The sequence below is a fragment of the Erinaceus europaeus genome, chromosome 2 (assembly GCF_950295315.1).
Source record: "Erinaceus europaeus chromosome 2, mEriEur2.1, whole genome shotgun sequence".
NCBI classification, from domain to species: Eukaryota; Metazoa; Chordata; class Mammalia; order Eulipotyphla; family Erinaceidae; genus Erinaceus; species Erinaceus europaeus.
In genome coordinates, this window is record NC_080163.1 from 56,896,137 (window position 1) to 56,915,986 (window position 19,850).

Below are 19,850 nucleotides of genomic sequence, written 5' to 3' on the forward strand. Positions count from 1 at the left end.
ATTAGGTGCACTGCCCCTCTCTCTCCTCGTATTAATAAATCTTTAAAACTGTTAAATATTGTATTTATTAATGTGAGAGAAAGGAGAGTGAACCAGAGCATCACTCTGGCACAGGTGACACTGGGACTCAAACTCAGGACCTAGTGCTTGAGAGTCTAACATTTTATCCACTACCAACTACTGGGTTACTAAAAATAAACCTTAAAAATAAAATATTGGGGGCTGGGTGGTGGTGCACCCAGTTGATTGAATACATCACCATGCACAAGGATTTGGGTTCAAGCCCCCACTCCTTACCTGCAGGGGGTGGACACTTCACAACTAGTGAAGCAGGTCTGCAAGTGTCTCTCCTTCTCCCTCACTATCTTTCCTTCCCTTCTCCATTTCTTTCTGTCCTATCAAGTAAAAATGGAAAGAAAGGGAAAAAAGAAAAAAAGGAACAAATGGCCACCAAGAATGGTGGTTTTTCAGAGCTGGCACCAAGCCCCAGTGATAATCCTGGTGGCAACAAATATAAATAAATAAATAAATAGATAGATAAATAAATAGGGAATCGGGCAGTAGCGCAGCGGGTTAAGCGCATGTGGCGCAAAGCGCAAGAACCGGCGTAAGGATCCCGGTTCTATCCCCTGGCACCCCACCTTCAGGGGAGTCGCTTCACAAGTGATGAAGTCGATCTGCAGGTGTCTGTCTTTCTCTCCCTCCTCTCTGTCTTCCCCTCTCTCGATTTCTTTCTGTCCTAACCAACAAATGATGACAACAGCAGCAGCAATAATAACTACAACAATAAAAAACAAGGGCAACAAAAGGGAAAATAAATATAAATCAATAAATCCATCCATCCGTCAATCAATAAATAAGAAAATCTTGCAGCCCAAGAATTCTTTCTTCAAAGGAAGCCTATGACCGGTCCACATAGATCTAAGCTGCTATGGAAAACAAAGGGGACTGAGTTTCCCAACAACCCCTGGGGCACCTGTGTGGAGCTTTGGATGAATAACGAACTAGATTTGGGGACTTCATTCTAGATCCAGAGGCTCTGACTCCCCAGAGCAGGGCCTTGGACTCGGCACTTGCATCCACCTTTCCCAGGGAACCTTGATGCCCACTGATGTCTGAGGTCTGTGGATTGGGACTTCTGAACTGTGAGTATTGATCCAGACCAATTAATTCCCCCCTCAGCCACCAGGATTGTGAAGAGTGTTATGATAGTCAGGGAGCTGGAAGGGGACAAAGAGGCCCCCAGGGTCCTCACCTCCATGGGTGCAGGCCCCCAGGAGATTGACTATGTTCTCATGCTGGCCCAGGTGACTCATGATCTTCAGTTCCGACATGAGGGCTTCCTTCTCATCAGCATGAGCCGTGGCTGGTGAGGGAGTGGGGCAAGACACAGAGAACCACAGAGACAGATATCCAGGGGAGTGAGCAGGGGGTACCCACAGCCCCAGAGTCATCAGGGGCCAGGAGAGAGAATAGGCAGAAGGGAGGGAGGGAGAGAGAGAGAGAGAGAGAGAGAGAGAGAGAGAGAAAGAAGGGGAGAGGGGAGGGGAGGGGAGGGAAGAGAAGACATGAGGGGAGGAAAGAGAAGAGGGAGGAGAGAGAAGGGGAAGAGGAGAGGAGAGGAGAGGAGAGGAGAGGAGAGGAGAGGAGAGGAGAGGAGAGGAGAGGAGAAAGAGAACCTGTCACTGGGCTGGTTTTCGGTGAGGGGATACCACATAGTGATGCACTAGTTCTGGTGAATTCTGTGTCCCTCAGCCACTTTGGAACTTAGAAGATCCTAGAATTCACAGGTTTGCTCATCCCACCCAAGGGCTCTGTGACCTGGGCTGACAGGCCCAGAGCATGGTGCTGGCCCTCCCCAGCCTCCCTCCCTCACCCAACCCCCTAGGTACCCCAGACCCTGGCCTCACTCACACTTAAGCATCTTCACAGCCACCTTCAGCACAGCATCCTCCTTGCCCAGCCCAAAGGCTGTGGCCTCCACCACCTTCCCAAAGGCACCAGCTCCAAGGGTCTTCCCTGCCAGACACACACACAGGGTTCCCTCAAAGGGTGCTGAGGGACCCCTTCTCTGCAGGCCCTCTGCTTCCCCACAGCCAGGGGACATGGGAACAGCGTGGCAGGGCCCCTGCGTCCAGCTCACCAAACTGCAGGTTGTTTCGGGGGAACTCCCACTTCTCGTTGTAAGGCAGCTGGGTGGGGTCGATGAAAGTGTAGCTGTTGCCCTCGTAGCTTTCGATGATCTTCCAGTGTACCTGGTACTTGGGCTTCTGAGGGGCAGAACAGAGGAAGTGTGTGGTCAAGCCTGGTGGTGGGGGGCAACCTCAGGCCATCCTTAGTCCTCAGGGGAAGAGTATGTGCCGGGTGGTAGGGGGCTGTGATATCTCAAACCCAGGTACTGAGATGGAGGAGGGAGGCTTCCACCACAGCAAGGTCCAGAGAAGGCTATGGAAAGTGTGCAAGTTCCCTTCCAGCTGCAAAGAGAATGGGGCGGGGGGTGACTGCCCACAAGACAGTGAATACTTGTGGCCAGGGGCTGAGTTGATTCATCCTCTCTCTCTCTCTCTCTCTCTCTCTCTCCTCTCTTTCCTCCCTTCTTTTCTGCCTGCCTGCTTGCTTGCTTACTTGCCACCAGGGTTGTCACTGGGGTCTGATGCCAGCACTACAAATCCACTGCTCTCAGAGGTCATATTTTCCCCTCATTTATTTGTTGTTCTTGCTATTTTATCTGATAGGACAGAAAGAAATTGAGAGGCGAGGGGAGATAGGGAGAGAGAAAGACACCTGCAGACATGCTTCACTGCTCATGAAGCCCTTCCCCCTGCAGGTGAAGAACAGGCTGGGCGTGTGTGTGTGTGTGTGTGTGTGTGTGTGTGTGTGTGTGTGTGTGTGTGTGTGTCAAACCGTGGTCCTTAGGCAAGGTAACATGTGCACTCAACTGGGTGCACCACTCCCTGTCCCTTGTTTCTCGGGTCTTACATGCAGTTACAGGGCTGCTTCCCTGCCTGCTCTGGGTAGCAGCTGCCTGGGGGCATCCTGCCAGGGGAGCTCTTGAGAAGTGCTGATGGAGGATGAAGTGGAGGTGGGAAGTGGAAACTGGTTGGGCTGCTGGAGGACATGGAGGCCTTGGATCAGCAGTGCAGCTCTTTCCGGTCAGGCCTGGGGGTAGGGGACAGCTGGCTTGTATTCTAGCAGCTGGGTGCCTGCCTGCACAGGGCACCCTGCCAAGGGGGTGGGGGGAACTACAGGGCATGTGAGTGGATGCTGGCATGGAGGGTGGCCTGAGGGTGCAGATAAAAGACTCGAGGGAGCAGATGGTTGCATACCAAGTTGAGTGCACATGTTACTATCTGCAAGGTCCAGAGTTTGAGTTCCTGTCAGGGTGAAGCCTCAAGAACAGCAAAGCTGGGCTATAGGTGTCTCTCGTCCTCTATCTCCCCCTCCTCTCTCAATTTCTCTCTGTCCTATCAAAATTTAAAAAAAAAAGACTCCAGGGGGCCAGGTGGTGGCACACCTAGTTAAGTGCTCACATTACAATGCTGAAGGACCTTGGTTCAAGCCTCTGGTCCCCACCTGCAGGGGAAATCTTTATGAGTGGTGAAGTAGGGCTGCAGGTATCTCTCTATCTCTTTCCCTCTCTATCCACCCCCCACTCAATTTCTCTGTTTCTATCAAATAAATAAATAAATAAATAATAGAGTATAAGACTCCAGAAAGAGCCACAGAGGAAGAACTTCCAGATGGGCATTTGCAATTCAGCAATAGTTAGGTATATGGAAGGACTTCTGGTTCTGATGTGGGCAGTAAACAGTCTGATTCAGGCTATAAGAAACCCAAAGGACATGCAGCTAAGGTTTGAAAGGACAGTCCATAATGGAGCAAAAGGAGGAACTCGATGCTTCAGAAAATTCAAGGCATGTGTGTGTAGTGTTGTGGGGGGAGGTAACTTCCCAACCTCAGGACAAGACAGAGTAGGGTTTGGGGCTTGTGGGGGGCACTTCCATCTCCAGGAGTCTTTGCAGCTAAGGCTGTTCTTCCTTCTTGCCACTTCTCCTTCCTCTGGTTCCCTTATGCAGCTGGGTCTGAGTCAGCCTCCTCTTTACCTACCACCCCCACCTCCCCCCCCGCCCCCCCACCCCACCCCCCCACCCCCCCCCCCCGCCCCAGAAAAAGGAAGGGGAAGCTATGGGGAAAGAGAGTGTCTGGCTGGAATCTTGCATCCTGTGTCTCAGGTTCTAGCTCCATATCTGCAGACTACCTCAGGTACCCCACCTCTGTGAGAGCTGACCACTGGCTCTACCCCTGTCACACTGCTGGACCTGGGGTGCCCTGTGAGGGGTGGGGAATTCCTTGCTGCCTTGGATTGAAGGAAGGCCCTCAGGCCATTGTGACGGCAACAGTGGGGGATTCTGGGAGCACTTGCTCTGAGGGGGGCCCCTGGCTCCTCCATTTCTTCCTCACAGGCCCAGTGCCCAGTTCTGACTTCTCTTTGGTGACAGACATAGGTATAAACCATCTGAGTCCCAGGGACCCTTCCCATCTAGCCCTGTGGTCCTGAGTAAGAGAGGTTCTCATCCTTGGGAGAATTGAGGCCCCCGTAACTCTCTCTGGAACCCCAAGGACCCTGCTGTACATCCCTAACACAATACACTTGCCCTCTGCCCCCAGAGCCCACTTCTGATCCACAGAAATCCACTCCCTACCTTCTTTTTTTTTAATATTTATTTTATTTATTCCCTTTTGTTGCCCTTGTTGTTTTATTGTTGTAGTTATTATTGTTGTTGTCGTTGTTGGATAGGACAGAGAGAAATGGAGAGAGGAGGGGAAGACAGAGAGGAGGAGAGAAAGATAGACACCTGCAGACCTGCTTCACCGCCTGTGAAGCGACTCCCCTGCAGGTGGGGAGCCGGTGTTCGAACCGGGATCCTTATGCCGGTCCTTGTGCTTTGCGCCACCTGCGCTTAATCCGCTGCGCTACAGCCCGACTCCCCACTCCCTACCTTCTTCCTGCTTCCAACCTGCTGACTTTTGGATTTTATTCTCCTCCACCACCCCCACCCCACCCCAAATGCTCTCTCTGGGAGTGATGACTCAGCTCTGAAGCTAAAACAATCGTTCCCCCAAGAAGGCTACCCTTCACCCCAGGCCCAGGCAGGAGGGATGGGCCAGGCTGAATCTCCAGAGAAGGGATAGGACTCAGACCCCTGTGGGCCAACTCAGAAGAGAGTGAACAGCAGATTCTGTGGCTGAGGCTGACCCTCCTTGACCCCTCAAGATGTTCCATAGCATGCCCCCCTTCTCTTGGCCTTGGAGGGAGCCACTCCTTGTCGGGGGCAGGGGAGTTAAATTTCTGGGAAGGAAAATGAGCCCAGTGGGAGTGCATGTCCCTAAAATAGTCTTGAAGAGAGTCAGCTGTCCCTGAACTGTGCTGGCCATGGGACTGGGTAGTTGTGACCCAGGAAGCGGCACAGTAGACAAAGCACAGGACTCACAGGCATGATGAGGTCCTGAGTTTGGTCCGCAGCATCACTTGTGCCTGAGTGATGCTCTGATTCATAAATAAACAAATAGTTTTAGGGGATGGGTCTGTGCAGAGGAGAAGGGAGGGCTGGAGGTGTGTGTGTGTGTGGGGGGGTACTAGGTGTAGTACTGGGTTCTATAGGCTTTCCGGACATGAGGCAGTTCTCATCTCCATATAAGGAAGAATTGTACAATGGTCAGAGCTGCTCAGAGAAGGAAGGAGCAACCAAGGGAGTGAGTGGAGGTTGCCACTGAAAGTGGGTGGACAGACACTCGGAGCTCATAGTAAAGGAGATGTCCAGCCTAAGACACCTCTGGTCTTGGGATGCATAAGCTTACTCTCCAGTTTACTTCCTCCTGGGATGAGAGCCTGCTGCTCCCAGTCAGAGCTCTCACTGCACCTTGCACCTGCCAAACCCTTGGAGCTGGTGGACTCCTGCCATAGGCAGCCCATCTCAGAAGTGGGGACACAAAGGCACAGGGACACCGGCTTACCCAGAGTCCTACCCAGAGACTTACAGAAGCAAGATGCCTGCTGCCTGACCCTTCCAACTCTCAGCCCCCAGCTCTTAAACCAGAGGTAGAGACAGTTCAGACCACAGGACAAATAAAGTCCAAGAAATCATTTGGCCTGGCTCTGACAAAGCAACCACATGTGGAACTTGAAATGCAACAAGTCTAAGTTGTTTTTTTTTCCATAGCAACATTAAGTGCTGGTTTATAAGTTGAGTTTTTAAAAATTATCTTTATTTATTTATTGGATAGAGACAGCCAGAATTCAAGAAGGAAGGGGGAGATAGAAAGGGAGAGAGACAGAGAGACACCTGCAGCTCCACTTCACCACTTGCAAAGCTTTCCCCCTGCAGGTGGGGGTTGGGGGCTTGAACCCTGGTCCTTTCGCATTGTAACATGTGCACTCAACCAGATGCACCATCACCCAGCCCCTATAAGTTGATAATTTTGTATGGCCTGCAAATTGTGCTATCAATACTGAAGTGGCCCTTGGCAGAAGAAAAGTTTCCCCCACTAGGGCATCATGCAATGTGAGAGAAGTTTTTTTTTTTTTTTTTGCTTTTAATGGTTTACCTATTTATTTAAAGAAATTGGGGGTGGTGGTGAGGTCAGAGCACTGCTCAGGGCTGTTTATGGTGTTGCTGTGACTTGAACTGGAACTTCAGAGCCTCAGGCATGAAAGCCTTTTGCAGAACCATTATGTTGTATCCCTGGGCTCTCTTTTTAAAATATTTCTACTCTTAACTTTTTTTTACAAAAGAAAAAGAACCAGAGCCTTATTCTAGCACATGTGATAACAGGGATCAAACTTGGGACCTCATGCTGAAAATTCAATGTTTCATGCACTCCTAGGCCATTCCTTATCTTTGTTTGTTTTACCAGAGCACTGCTCATCTCTAGCCTATGGTGCTGCTAGGAATTGAAACTGAGACCTCAGAGTTTCAGGCACAAAAATCTTTGGCAGAACTATCATGCTTCTCGCCAGGCCAGGGAGCATTGTTAAAAGTCACCCAGCCCTGTGGTACATATGGAAAAATTGAAGTCCAGAGAAGGCAACAAGTCAGCCAAGGCCAAAATTTGGCAAAACAATGTCACAATTCTCCCCATATCCTCCAAGTCTTTTTTCAAACAAAAATTTATTTATTTATTTATTTATTTATTTATTTATTTAATAGAGAGGGAGAGAGAGAACCAGGGAACCACTCTGGCATATGCAATGCTGGAGAGGAAACTTAGGGCCTCATGCTTAAATTAAGAGTCTAACTCCTCAGCGCCTATATCACTTCCCAGACAATGTCCCCTGCTCCTCTGCCCTGCCAAGTCTTTTAAAAAAATTTTAAAATATTTAATTTATTTTAATTTTGAGAGAGATGCAGAGAGAGAAAGACACAAGAGAAAAACCAGAGCACTGCACAGCTCTGACTTAGTATGAGAGTCTTTTTGCATCACCATTATGCTATCTACCCCCCCAATTTTTTTTCATTATCTTTATTTATTGGATAGAGACAACCAGAAATGGAGAGAAAGGGTAGATAGAGAGGGAGAGAGACAGAGAAACACCTGTATCCCAGAGAGAGACAGAGAAACAGCTGTAACCCTGCTTCACCACTCATGAAGCTTTCCCTCTGCAGGTGGGGACTGGGGGCTTGAACCTGGGTCCTTGCGCATTATAACATGTGCGCTCAACCAGGTGTGCCACCACCTGGCCCCTGACCTGCCAAGTCTTGGCCTGAAGCCCTACTTTTTGCCTCAACATGCTAGGAGCTGTCACGGGGGACATGGGCTCAGCTGGCAGAGTGTTGGGCTTGCACGCCTGAACCTCCTGGTTCAGTCAATGCCCAGCATCCACCCATGTACAAGGGTGGTGGTGCTCTGGCTTCTCTCTCTCCTGTGAAACTCTCATGTGTTTAAAAGAAATTCGAAATAATAATAATAGGCAGAGCTGGGGAAATAACTCACTTGGATAGTGTGCACTTTGTCATGTGGGAAACCCAGGTTTGGTGCTGTGGTCTCTCTCTAAAATAGTTTTTAAATAACAAAAAATAATAAGTGACTAGGGAAGTGTGAAGTGATCACAACATTATACTCTCAAGCATAATGTCCCAAGTTTGATCCTAAGCACTGTATGTGCCAGAATGATGCTCCTGTTCTCTCTCTCTCTCTTTCCCCCTTCTCTCATAAATAAACCAGTAAATGTTTTACAGATATAAAAATAAAGTGAAAACTGCTATTGACCTTGCCTCATGTTTATTGTGAGGTTAAAATAAGGTGATCCAGTTTTTCTGATGATTGGAAATACAGTAAAGGGGAGTCGAACAGTAACGCAGTGGGCTAAGCGCAGGTGGCGCAAAGCACAAGGACCAGCATCAGGATCCCGGTCCGAGCCCCCGGCTGCCCACTTGCAGGGGAGTCGCTTCACAGGCTGTGAAGCAGGTTTTCAGGTGTCTATCTTTCTCTCCCCCTCTCTGTCTTCCCCTCCTCTCTCCATTTCTCTCTGCCCTATCCAACAGCAACGACATCAATAACAACAACAATAATAACTACAACAATAAAACAACAAGGGCAACAAAAGGGAACAAATAAATAAAGGAAACACAGTAAAAACAAAACAACCAACCAAAAGAGAGGGGGCAGGTGGTGGCACAGCTGGTTGAATGCACATGTTACAGTACACAAGGACACAGGTTCAAGCCCCCATTCCCCATCTTCAGGGGGAAACCTTTGCGAGTGGTAAAGCAGTGCTATTGGTGTCTCTCTGTCTCTCTCCCCCTCTCTATACCTCCTCTCCCTCTCAATTTCTGGCTGTATCTATCCAATAAACAAATAAAGATAATTATAAAAAAAATACAACTCCCCCCAAACAAACAAAAAACAAAACAAACAAACAAACCCACAGAGAGGGAATTGGGCTGTAGCGCAATGGGTTAAGCGCAGGTGGCGCAAAGCGCAAGGACCCCCACCTGCAGGGGAGTCGCTTCACAAGCAGTGAAGCAGGTCTGCAGTGTCTATTTTTCTCTCCCCGTCTCTGTCTTCCCCTCCTCTCTCCATTTCTCTCTGTCCTATCCAACAACGACAACAATAGTAACTACAAGAATAAAACAACAAGGGCAACTAAAGGGAATAAATAAATAAATATTTAAAAAAAAAAAAACCACAGAGGACCAGCCTCTGCCATTGACCAAATGTGGATCGGGGCAACTGTCTCAACTTCTGAAGACCTTGGCTTCCAACTTGACAAAATGGGGTTAGAGACACTGCAGTCAGCCTAGTCTTCAAGCCTTGGCTGTTGAGGACACTAAGTTTAAAGACATGGTGAACAACCTTTGTAAAAGTGCCCCTTAAGCTGTTGTCATGTACTGAGTGCTCGAAGTGACAAGCACCACCTTCACTGTCAAAGTGCAGTAAAGTGGCAGCAGACTGAGGACATAGCATGGTGGTTGTGCAAAAGGACTTTTTTTTTTTTTTTTTAGTATTTATTTATTTTCCCTTTTGTTGCCTTTGTTATTTTTATTGTTGTTGTAGTTATTATTATTGGTGTTATTGATGTTGTTCGTTGTTGAATAGGACAGAGAGAAATGGAGAGAGGAGGGGAAGACAGAGAGATGGAGAGAAAGACAGACACCTGCAGACCTGCTTCACCACTTGTGAAGAGACCCCCCCACAAAGGCAAGGAGCCAGAGGCTCGAACCGGGATCCTTAAACAGGTCCTTGCGCTTTGCGCCACGTGAGCTTAGCCTGCTGCACTACTGCTTGACTCCTGCAAAAGGACTTTCATGTCTGAGGCTCTGAGGTCCCAGGTTCAATCCCCAGCACCACCATAAGCCAGAGCTGAGAAGTGTGCCGATTAAAAGGAAATTTAGAAAATAAGGAAAGGAAGAGAGAGTAAGAGAAAGGCAAAAGTGAGAGAAAGAAAGGAAGGCAAAGAAAAAGAAAAGAAAGAAAGAGAAAGGAGAGAAGAGATAGGCAACTTTGGCTAATGCCAGTATAAAATGACAAAGGGCTTTCATCCTCCACTGATGCACTACCCTCACCTCCAGAGTGGGACATAGGCCAGACCCCATGATGTCTGTGCCCAGCCCTCTGTGCTGGGTGTCTACACCACCCTCTCCAGGGAGGACCTTGAGGTTCTGCTCACCTGGAGCCTGCAGTTCTCCCTTGGCATCTGTGGCTAACGATAGTGTGATGCATACAGGCCAGAGACAGACTCTTGCTTTTGCCTCTTCATCTCAGAGCTGTACTACTGAGTTCCCCAGCACCCAGTCCACTGTGGCACAACATGCAGTCTGCACTCACTGAAGAGCTGTCACCTTCCCCCACAAAAAAAAAGAGCTGTCACCTAGGTGACTGGCTGGTAGAATGAGTGTGAGTGGCCTTGGGGGCTAAGCACTGTAGGGGTCCCATCCTAGGCCTCATCTCCTCATCACACCTGGCACCTCCTTGCTACCCGCCTTACCTGCTTGTACTTGTACAAAAGCAGCAGCAGCAACAGCAACAGGAAGACCATGAGGGAAATGCAGGCAATCAGCACTGGCGTGAAGAGGGGTTCCTCCTGGGAACGCACGTAGTCTCCTGGGGGGCAGGTGGGGGGCAGAGGAAAGAGCTGCAGAGGGGCTCGGAGGTCCACAGGATCAGCCCCCACTGGGATCAGCCTGGTGTAGAGCCTGGAGCCCAGTAAAGAGGGGTCCTAGCGCAGGGAGCCCCCAGAGCCACGCTGCCTAGAGTCACCACCTTAAATTATATACCTAAACCCCATCAATGCAAGATCCCTCTTGGCAGCAGCTGGGCCTAGAACCCAGCCATGGCTGGTCCACATGCACCCTACCAGTGTGGGGGTTCTCCATCTCTGCATCTTAAACTCACTCCTCCAGTAGCTCCCCACTGCTTCTTCAACTGTAATTTGGAATCACACATCCCCTCACCCCCTTGAGGACTGAAAGCCAGGTTCCCTGCTCTCTTCTCCCAGGCCTGCAGCCCCTGTATTCTGTCTGAGCTTAAGGTCTCAGTCTCCGTGTTCCTTGCCCAGATCAACAGTATCTGAGGTCCTACTTCACCATTGTCACTCAGGAGCTATATGGTGTGAAAGGAGTGACTGAGTGCCAGATCTACCACCCCAGAGTGGAAAGGACAACACTCACCTCCCAGGGCTGTGACTTCTGTGCCTTACTGTCTGGCATTGTCAGAATTCAAGATTACACACACACACACACACACACACACACACACACACACACACAGAGAGAGAGAGAGAGAGAGAGAGAATTGAAAGGGTGGGAGAGATAGAGATGGAGAAAGAGACAGCTGTAGCTCTGCTTCATTGCTCATGTAGCTTCCCTCATGCAGGTAACCAGGGGCTTAAATTCAGGTACTTGAGCATGGTAATGTGTGTACCCAGCCTCTTAGCCATACCTTTTTTATATATAAAAAATATGCTTTTTATTTTTTTTTCCTGCTGGGCTTTCATACCTGCATGATTCCATTCCTCTTGGCAGATCTCCACACCCTCCAGATCTCAGGTGAAAGGCAGGGAAAGACAACAGAGGAGAAGAGATACAACAGCACTGCTTCACTGCTTGTGAATCTCTCTCTCTCTCTCTCTCTCTCTCTCTCATGCTCCCATGTCACGACCAAGGGATTGAACTCACATCCTCACACATGGTAAGTGTGTGCTCTACCAGATGAGCTATCTTCCAGACCCTGGGGCTATCTTCTTTAAGTTTTTTTCCCTTCTGTTTAATAGGACAGAGAGAAATTGAGAGAGGATCAAGTGATAGGAAGAGAGAAGGAGAGACACACATAGACCTGCTTCACCACTTGTGAAGTTCCCTCCCCTCCCCTGCAGGTAGGAAGTGGGGGCTTGAACCTGGGTCCTTGTGTATGGTAGTATGTGCACTTAACCAGATACACCATTTCCCAGCTTGGCTGTATTATTTCAATAGACACCACCAGCAGTTATAGGGGGAGCAGGCACAGGCAGGTGCTGGAAAGTTCTGCTTCAAGGCCAGAAGCAGGGGCTCCTGAGGGTCACCTCTGAGCTGGCCAGAGGTTCCCACTTGCTTTGTTATCGCCAGGTCCCCCCACAACGTGAGCCTCACATTCTGGGCAGGTCAGGTGGCTCAGGTTCAGAGCACTAACCCCATGGGGGGGGGGGTGTTTGTGCAGTGCAGAAAAGAGGGCTTCCTTCCAGATGCACCTGACTTGGGCTAGTGTCTGGCATGGACACCAGACTGTCAGAGCATCCTCTCTCCTGAAGGTGGGGGAGACCTTTCCACCCCTCATGCTTGCTTGTCCTGGGAGGCACTGTTAGCAGGTGTCCCTATGCCTGCTTGTAAATGACTAAGTTCAAGGGCAGGGACAGGGGCTGCACTTGCTTCAGACTATTCTCTATCTCTGCTCTCACATCTGCATTTGCTTGTGCCCCAAGATCCAGTCCCGCTGCCCACTGGATGCAGACACCACCCCATCCCTACTTTAAGAGACCATTGGTAGTGAGGGGTCTTAGAGGCAGCACTCAGAATTGCTGGCTTCTGTTCCTGGAGGGGGTTGTCTCCTGGAACACTTTTTGCCCTGTCGTGTGTGTGTGTGTGTGTGTGTGTGTGTGTGTGTGTGTGTGTGTGTGTGTATGTGTGTGGTGTGTGTGTGGGGGGACCCTCACCCTCAATATGGGGCCACCTGATGATCTCAGAGCCGTTCCCCGCACTGTTGTGGGCTCTGCATTCATACGTTGTGTTGTGTTCCAAGCTCTCAACCACCAGCAGGCTCCGAACAGCCACCTTGTGGAAAGGCTCCTTGCTTAGCACCTCGAGGTGTGAGTTCTCCAGTACCAGCCCTTGGGCTTCGTCACATCTGGGAAGAAAAGCAGAAGGCTCAGAGACTGAGGGTGGGAATGGGTAAAAGGGGGTGGCAGGGGGAGGGATGGTCAGAGTTTTTTTAGGGGGTCCCACTCCCTCTGGTTCCTCCCCACTGGTGTGGGAGGTGATCATAGACCCTCACCTTTCAGTGTGGCCCCCACACTGCAGCCAAGTCACATTAGGCTGGGGGTACCCTGAGACATCACAGAGCAGTGTCTTTGAGCCCTCGATGAGGGTCCATGTGACCCTGACCTCCGGGGGTCCTGGGTGGAAAGATGAAGGAAGGAGGAATCAGCCCCACCAGCCATGGGAAAAGCCCCCTCCACACACACTGATCCTACTTTCCATACTCCCCTTCTCTCTCCAGGCAGCTCAGACACCAGTGTCCTCATTCCCTAAGCCGCTGTCACTCACTTTGAATGGTGATCTCAAAGGTGAGGGTGCTACAGGCTCCGAAGTTTTGGGCCAGGAAGGTATAGAGGCCAGCCTCAGAGGTCTTCAGACGGGGCAGCAAGACGGTGGAGGTGTACCTGCAGGGAAGGTACACCTGATCTGAAAGGCTCTGCTGGTTAAGGACTCAGTGTAGGGACTGAGCCAGGTCTCAGGGTGGGCACGACCGCGACAAGGAAAACCACTGACTCTGGTCTGGAGTAAGTTGTCTGCAAAGTGCATTTATCCTGAGATTCCATTCAAGCAATGGCTGTAGTATATATTTACTGGAGGGGCATCACACACACACACACACACACACACACACACACACACACACACACACACACAGATGTACACTGGATGCACACTGGATGTAGCTTCTGTGACTATGGTCCCCAAGCTAAAGAACCAGTTGAGCATGCCAGTGTCCAGGACTATAGTGACTAGGAAATGCCAACCCTGCCCAGAGGGACTGTGAGAGTTGTGAGGGCAGGGTGTGCTCAAGGGACTAAGGTTCAAGTCCCAGTGTTGCCCTTCTTCCCTTCCTTCCTTTCTTAGATTTATTTGTTTATTCATTCATTCACCTATTTATTACAAAGGGCAGAGAGCCAGAGCATCAGTTAGCCATATGTGATGATGGAGATAGAATTCAGCACCTTATGCTACAAAAGTCCAGCTATCTAATCCCTGTGCCAGCCCATAGTGCAATCATTTTTTTCTTTTTACTATTGTTTTTTCTTTATTTAAAATTTTTTTACACTTTTTATCTTTATTTAATTTTAATTTTATTTATAAAAAGAACAAAACCATACAGTAAGAGGGGTACAACTCCACACAATTCCCACCACCAGAACGCCGTATCCCATCCCTCTCCTGATAGCTTTCCTATTTATTTATTTACTTATTTATTTATTAATGAGAAAGATAAGAGTAGAGAGAGAAAGAGCCAGACATCACTCTGGTACATGTGCTGCCAGGGATTGAACTCAGGACCTCATGCTTGAGAGTTTAGTTCCATAGCCACTGCGCCACCTCCCGGACCACGATAGCTTTCCTGTTCTTTAACCCTCTGGGTGTATGGACCCAGGGTCATTATGGGGTGCAGACGGTGGAAGGTCTGGCTTCTGTCACTGCTTTCTCTGATCCAGCTTTCTGGCCTTTTTTCCAGCCATGACATCATCTCCCCCAGGCAATAAGTTGGATCCACCTGCACATCAGATGTCAGGCTCACGAAAAAAAACTAGTATAGTCATGGGCCCTTTGGAATATAATTAAAATAGGCCTACTAGCTATCTTCAAAATGCAGACCCCAAATCTTCATCTGCAATATTTAAAAATTTTATTTGATAGTACAGGAAAAAATTGAGAGGGGAGGTGGAGGAAGAGAGGGAGAGAGACAGAGAAACAAATGCAACCCTGCTTCACTTGTGAAGCTGCCCTCCCTGCAGATGGGGACCGGGAACTTGAAGTCAGGTTCTCCAACTTAGCGGCATGTGTGTTGGACTGGATGCACCACTGCCTGGCTCCAGTGCTGTCACTTCTTAATCATGTGACCTTAAGCAAGGACTCAACCTTGCTGACCCTTCATTTTTGCCTTTATGTATGGGAGATGCTGATGGTGATTACTTCACAAACCTGGCCTAAGAACTAAAAGGAGATGTATTCAGAGTGCTTGATACTGAGTCTGACTCATGGTAAGTACTTATTAATGGAGACTTGCATCACTCAGGTCTGGAAGCACATGGGCGCAACACAAGTTTATTGCTGACTGATTCCAGGTATTTGTTTTCCTTTCTCTTCTTCCTTCTTTTCTTTCTTTCTTTCTTTCTTTCTTTCTTTCTTTCTTTCTTTCTTTCTTCCTTCCTTCCTTCCTTCCTTCCTTCCTCCCTCTCTTTCTTCCTTCCTTCCTTCCTTCCTTCCTTCCTTCCTTCCTTCCTTCCTTCCTTCCTTTCTTCCTTTCTTTCTTTCTTTCTTTCTTTCTTTCTTTCTTTCTTTCTTTCTTTCTTTTCCCAAACAGCTCACATATTTATTACTGAGTCAGGAAACAGGAAGAGATACAAGGCTGAGTGGGTTCCTAATCAAGTGTGCAAGACAAAAGTGCTTTGTTCTTTTTGTGGTCTATCCCAGCATAAATCTGTGTGCATCTTAGAGGAATCCTTATAGACCCAGTTGTGTTCTTCTCCAGTGTGTCCTCTTGGAGTTGTACCTGATCTTATTACCAGTTTTATTTTTCCTTTTTGCCTCCCTTCCTTCCTTCCTTCCTTCCTTCCTTCCTTTTAGAATTCTCTTCTTCTTTTTTAAATATTTATTTATTTATTCCCTTTTGTTGCCCTTGTTGTTTTACTGTTGTAGTGATTGTTGTTGTTGTTATTGATGTTGTTGTTGTTGGATAGGACAGAGGGAAATGGAGAGAGAAGGGGAAGACAGAGAGGGGGAGAGAAAGACAGACACCTGCAGACCTGCTTCACCGCCTGTGAAGTGACTCCCCTACAGGTGGGGAGCCGGAGGCTGGGACCAGGATCCTTACGCCGGTCCTTGTGCTTTGTGCCATGTGCGCATAACCTGCTGCACTACCGCCCGACTCCCATTTCTGGTTTTCATCTGAATCCACTGTGGAATGAGACAGTTCTGCTTCTGCTTTTTAGCCAGGAAGCGCTTGCTTCTGAAAGTCTTGTGGGAAGACAAGTCTGCCACCACGATGGTGGAGAAAAGGAGAGAAAGAAGTCCCCCAGAGATGGGGGGGGGGGAGATGGCGAGAGAGAGACCTGCAGTCCTGCTTCACCACTTGCAAAGCTTTCCCCCTACAGGTGGGAACCAGGGGCTCGAACCTGGGTCCTTGAGCACTGTAACATGTGCACTCAATCAGTTGTGCCACCACGCAGCCCCAAGGCATCCATTTTCTTTGCATAAACATTATGCTATCTACCTGCCTTACAGGCTTTCATCTAGTCATGGCTACAGCATTTTTCAAGGGAGATCTGGTTGCTTGTTAAAATTTATTTTACTTTTTAAAGGTTTTTTTTTTTTTTTTTTTGTCATCACTTATTCTTTACACCTCTAGACTGACTTTCCCAGCTAGAGGGAGAGAGACAGAGGAAGAGGTAGAGAGAGGAAAAGAGACCATAGCACAGAAGGTTCCTCCAGTGTGGAGGGGACTAAGCTCAAGCCTGAGTCATATGCATGACAGAGCAGGCGTGCTATACAGGTGAGCTATTATACCAGCCCTCAAATATTTGTTTATTTTGTGTGAGGTGGAGAGGAGGGTGAGAAAAGAGACCTCAGTGGAGGCCCTTAAACATGCAAGTTCTGTGCTTTACAATAGTTTGAGCTATTTTCCCAGTCACTGACTTATTTTTAAAGACTGATTTATTATAGACTGGGAGGTAGCATAGTGGCTAGAGCACTGGACTCTCAAGCATGAGGCCCCAAACTCAATCTGGTTCTCCCTGTCTCCTCTCTCTAATGTAGAAATAGATTCATCTTTTTTAAAGCTTTTTTTTTAACCTAACCAATACATATTCATTATGGACACATTACAAAATATAGCTTAAAAGAAGTGTAACACAGGAGTTGAAGAGATAGCTTACCAAGTAGGGTGCACGCCTTGCCATATTTTAGCCCTTCATTGAGCCTCCTCAGCCCCACATGGGCGGAAACTGTGGTGCCATGGTTTCCCTTTCTCTCTCTCTCTCTCTCTCTCTCTCTCTCTCTCTCTCTTTCTATCTCTGCCATTCTATGTGAATGAAAAAGTGGCCTGAAAATCATGAAACCATCCCAAGTCTTAAAAAAAAAATTAAAGCAAACAAGTTAGGGATACAAGATAATCATTATACAAAAGATTTTCATGACCGAGGCTCCAAAGACCCAGGTTCAGTACACAGCACCATTATAAGCCAGAGCTGAGCAGTGCTCTGGTAAGAGAAAGAAAGAAAGAAAAAAAGAAAGAAAGAAAGAAAGAAAGAAAGAAAGAAAGAAAGAAAGAGGGAAAGAAAGAAAGAAAGAACAAATGAATGAATGAATGAATGAAAGAAGGAAGAGAGAAAGGAAGGATGAAGGAAGGGAGGGAGGGAGGAAGAGGGAAATGAGGGAAGGAAGGGAAAAAAGAAGGAAGAGAGAGGAGAAAGAAAGAAAGAGAGAAAGAAAGAGAGAGAGAAATGGAAGAAAAGGAAAAGAAAAGAAAGATGAAGGGAGAGAGAAGGGAAGGAAAGACCTAAAAAGACACCATAAAGTTCCTAATGAAGTAGTGTCTACCTAGACTTAGATACCCTACTCAACTACTTCCTATTACACTTCCCTCAGTCACTTCAAATCTAATCGTATCAAAGTAAGGACTACAAAAGCTGAATAAGGACAAGAGACTGGAATACTTTAATGATGACTCTTTATCACTATCAGGCCACCCCATAAGCTAGGGCCCCAGTTGGGGAGTCCTGAGATTCCTAAACAGACATGATGGGCCTAGACCTCAAATAAATACCTCTTCTCAATGTTACCAGTCATCTCTATCAGGAACAACACAATAGACCCCTCTGTTGGCCCCCATATGACCTTGCCCTCAACATGGATCAACCACGGCAGAGAATGTTCCATCCTCCAAAGGGAGGCTGGACAACATACTCTATCTTCCACCTGAGGAAGATGGGTTCTGAAACTGGGGCAGCTTGGAATGTTACTACTCATGACCACAGAATGTGAGCTCAGATCTACAGGGATGCAGAGGTCACACAGATTCCTAAGCTGAATATGGGCCCCAGATCACATCAAATCCGTGGGATTTATAGTCAACAATATTTATACACCTTTCCCATATTTGGGAGCTACTCTATTCCCTGATCCAGCTTTCTGGTCCTTCTTCCAGCCATGACACCATCTCCCCAGACAATAACTTGGGTTCACCTACATATCAGGTGTCAGGCTCAAAACAAACAAAGAAACAAAAACACTAGCATAGTCATGGGCCCTTTGGGATACACCTAAAATAGGCTAACTATCTACAAAACAGAGACCCCAAATCTTCATCTGAACTAATCCAGCCTTTAGATTCATGATTAGTCAACAATTTGTTTGGCTTAACTCTTCTTTCATCCACCAGGTTCCAGATGCTACTGTGATGCCAACTGGACTTTCCTGGGCAGATGACCCCACCAATGTGTCCTAGAGCCCCACCTCCCCAGAGCTCTGCCCCACTAGGGAAAGAGAGAGAGAGAGAGGCTGGGAGTCAATGCCCATGTTCAGCGGGGAAGCAATTACAGAAGCCAGACTTTCCACCTTATGCACTCCATAATGACTCTGGGTCCATATTCCCAGAGGGATAAAGAATAGGAAAGCTATCAGGGGAGGGGATGGGATACAGAGTTCTGGTGGTGGGAATTGTGTGGAGTTATACCCCTCTTATCCTATGGTTCTTGTCAGTGTTTCCTTTTTATAAATAAAAACTATTAAAAAAAGAACATATGTAAAAAAAAAGAGAGATAATCCACAATAAGATAAGACAGTACAACTTCTAAAATGTCAGTGGGGTAAGCAGGACTCTGACCAGCCCTCCCCAAATGGTAGAAATATTGAGGAGGATATGCAATTCTCTAAGGTGTGGGACTGAGGGATAAGCCAATCTGAGTTACACCTAAAGACTAGTGTAGCCCTGGAAATGGTACAGTGGATAAGGCATTGGACTTTTATGTGATTTGGGAGGTGGTACAGTGGATAAAGTGCAGGACTCTCAGACATAAGATCTCTAGTTCAAACCCCAGAAGCACATATACCAGAGTGATGTCTAGTTCTCTTTGTCTCTCTCCTTTTATCTCTCATATTAATAAATATACAAATAAAATCTGTGTTAGAAAAATAGACATGAGAAAAAAAAGACATTCTCAAACATGAGGTTCTGAGTTCAACCCCCAGCACTGCATATGCCAAAGTGATGCTGGTTCTTTTTTTCATAAATGGATAATTTAAAAAAATTACCCACACCTATGGACATCTAATCTTTGACAAAGGGGCCCAGACTATTAAATGGGGAAAGCAGAGTCTCTTCAACAAATGGTGTTGGAAACAATGGGTTGAAACATGCAGAAGAATGAAACTGAATCATTGTATTTCACCAAATACAAAAGTAAATTCCAAGTGGATCAAGGACTTGGATGTTAGACCAGAAACTATCAGATACTTAGAAGAAAATATTGGCAGAACTCTTTTCCACATAAATTTTAAAGACATCTTCAGTGAAACGAGTCCAATTACAAAGAAGAATAAGGCAAGTATAAACCTATGGGACTACATCAAGTTAAAAAGCTTCTTCACAACAAAAGAACCACTACCCAAACCAAGAGACCCCTCACAGAATGGGAGAAGACCTTTACATGCCATACATCAGATAAGAGTTTAATAACCATACGGGAAAGTGGGCCTAAGGGTTCCAGGACTGGGGGAAGTACGGGTTCTATAGTGGAGATGTGAGGTTCCTGCTGTCTTAGGGTTCAAAAAGACAATCAATAGTTAATGTTATCATCACATTATTTGGTAATTGGGTTAACTTTG

At 47.6% G+C, this 19,850-nt stretch overlaps 1 protein-coding gene across 2 annotated transcripts in view; it reads right to left on the bottom strand.

Annotated features, from left to right (window-relative positions):
* The window catches only part of CSF1R (colony stimulating factor 1 receptor), a 55,696-nt gene that overhangs the window by 8,712 nt on the left and 27,134 nt on the right, over positions 1-19,850 (bottom strand). For both annotated transcript variants that reach the window (XM_007516400.3, XM_060180953.1), the window contains exons 7-13: positions 13,296-13,411; positions 13,024-13,144; positions 12,686-12,876; positions 10,487-10,602; positions 2,144-2,270; positions 1,915-2,019; positions 1,256-1,366 (exon numbers count right to left, since the gene is read on the bottom strand). In XM_007516400.3, coding sequence (XP_007516462.2) covers positions 1,256-1,366; positions 1,915-2,019; positions 2,144-2,270; positions 10,487-10,602; positions 12,686-12,876; positions 13,024-13,144; positions 13,296-13,411 — 887 coding nt within the window. The remainder of the gene's footprint in view (positions 1-1,255; positions 1,367-1,914; positions 2,020-2,143; positions 2,271-10,486; positions 10,603-12,685; positions 12,877-13,023; positions 13,145-13,295; positions 13,412-19,850) is intronic.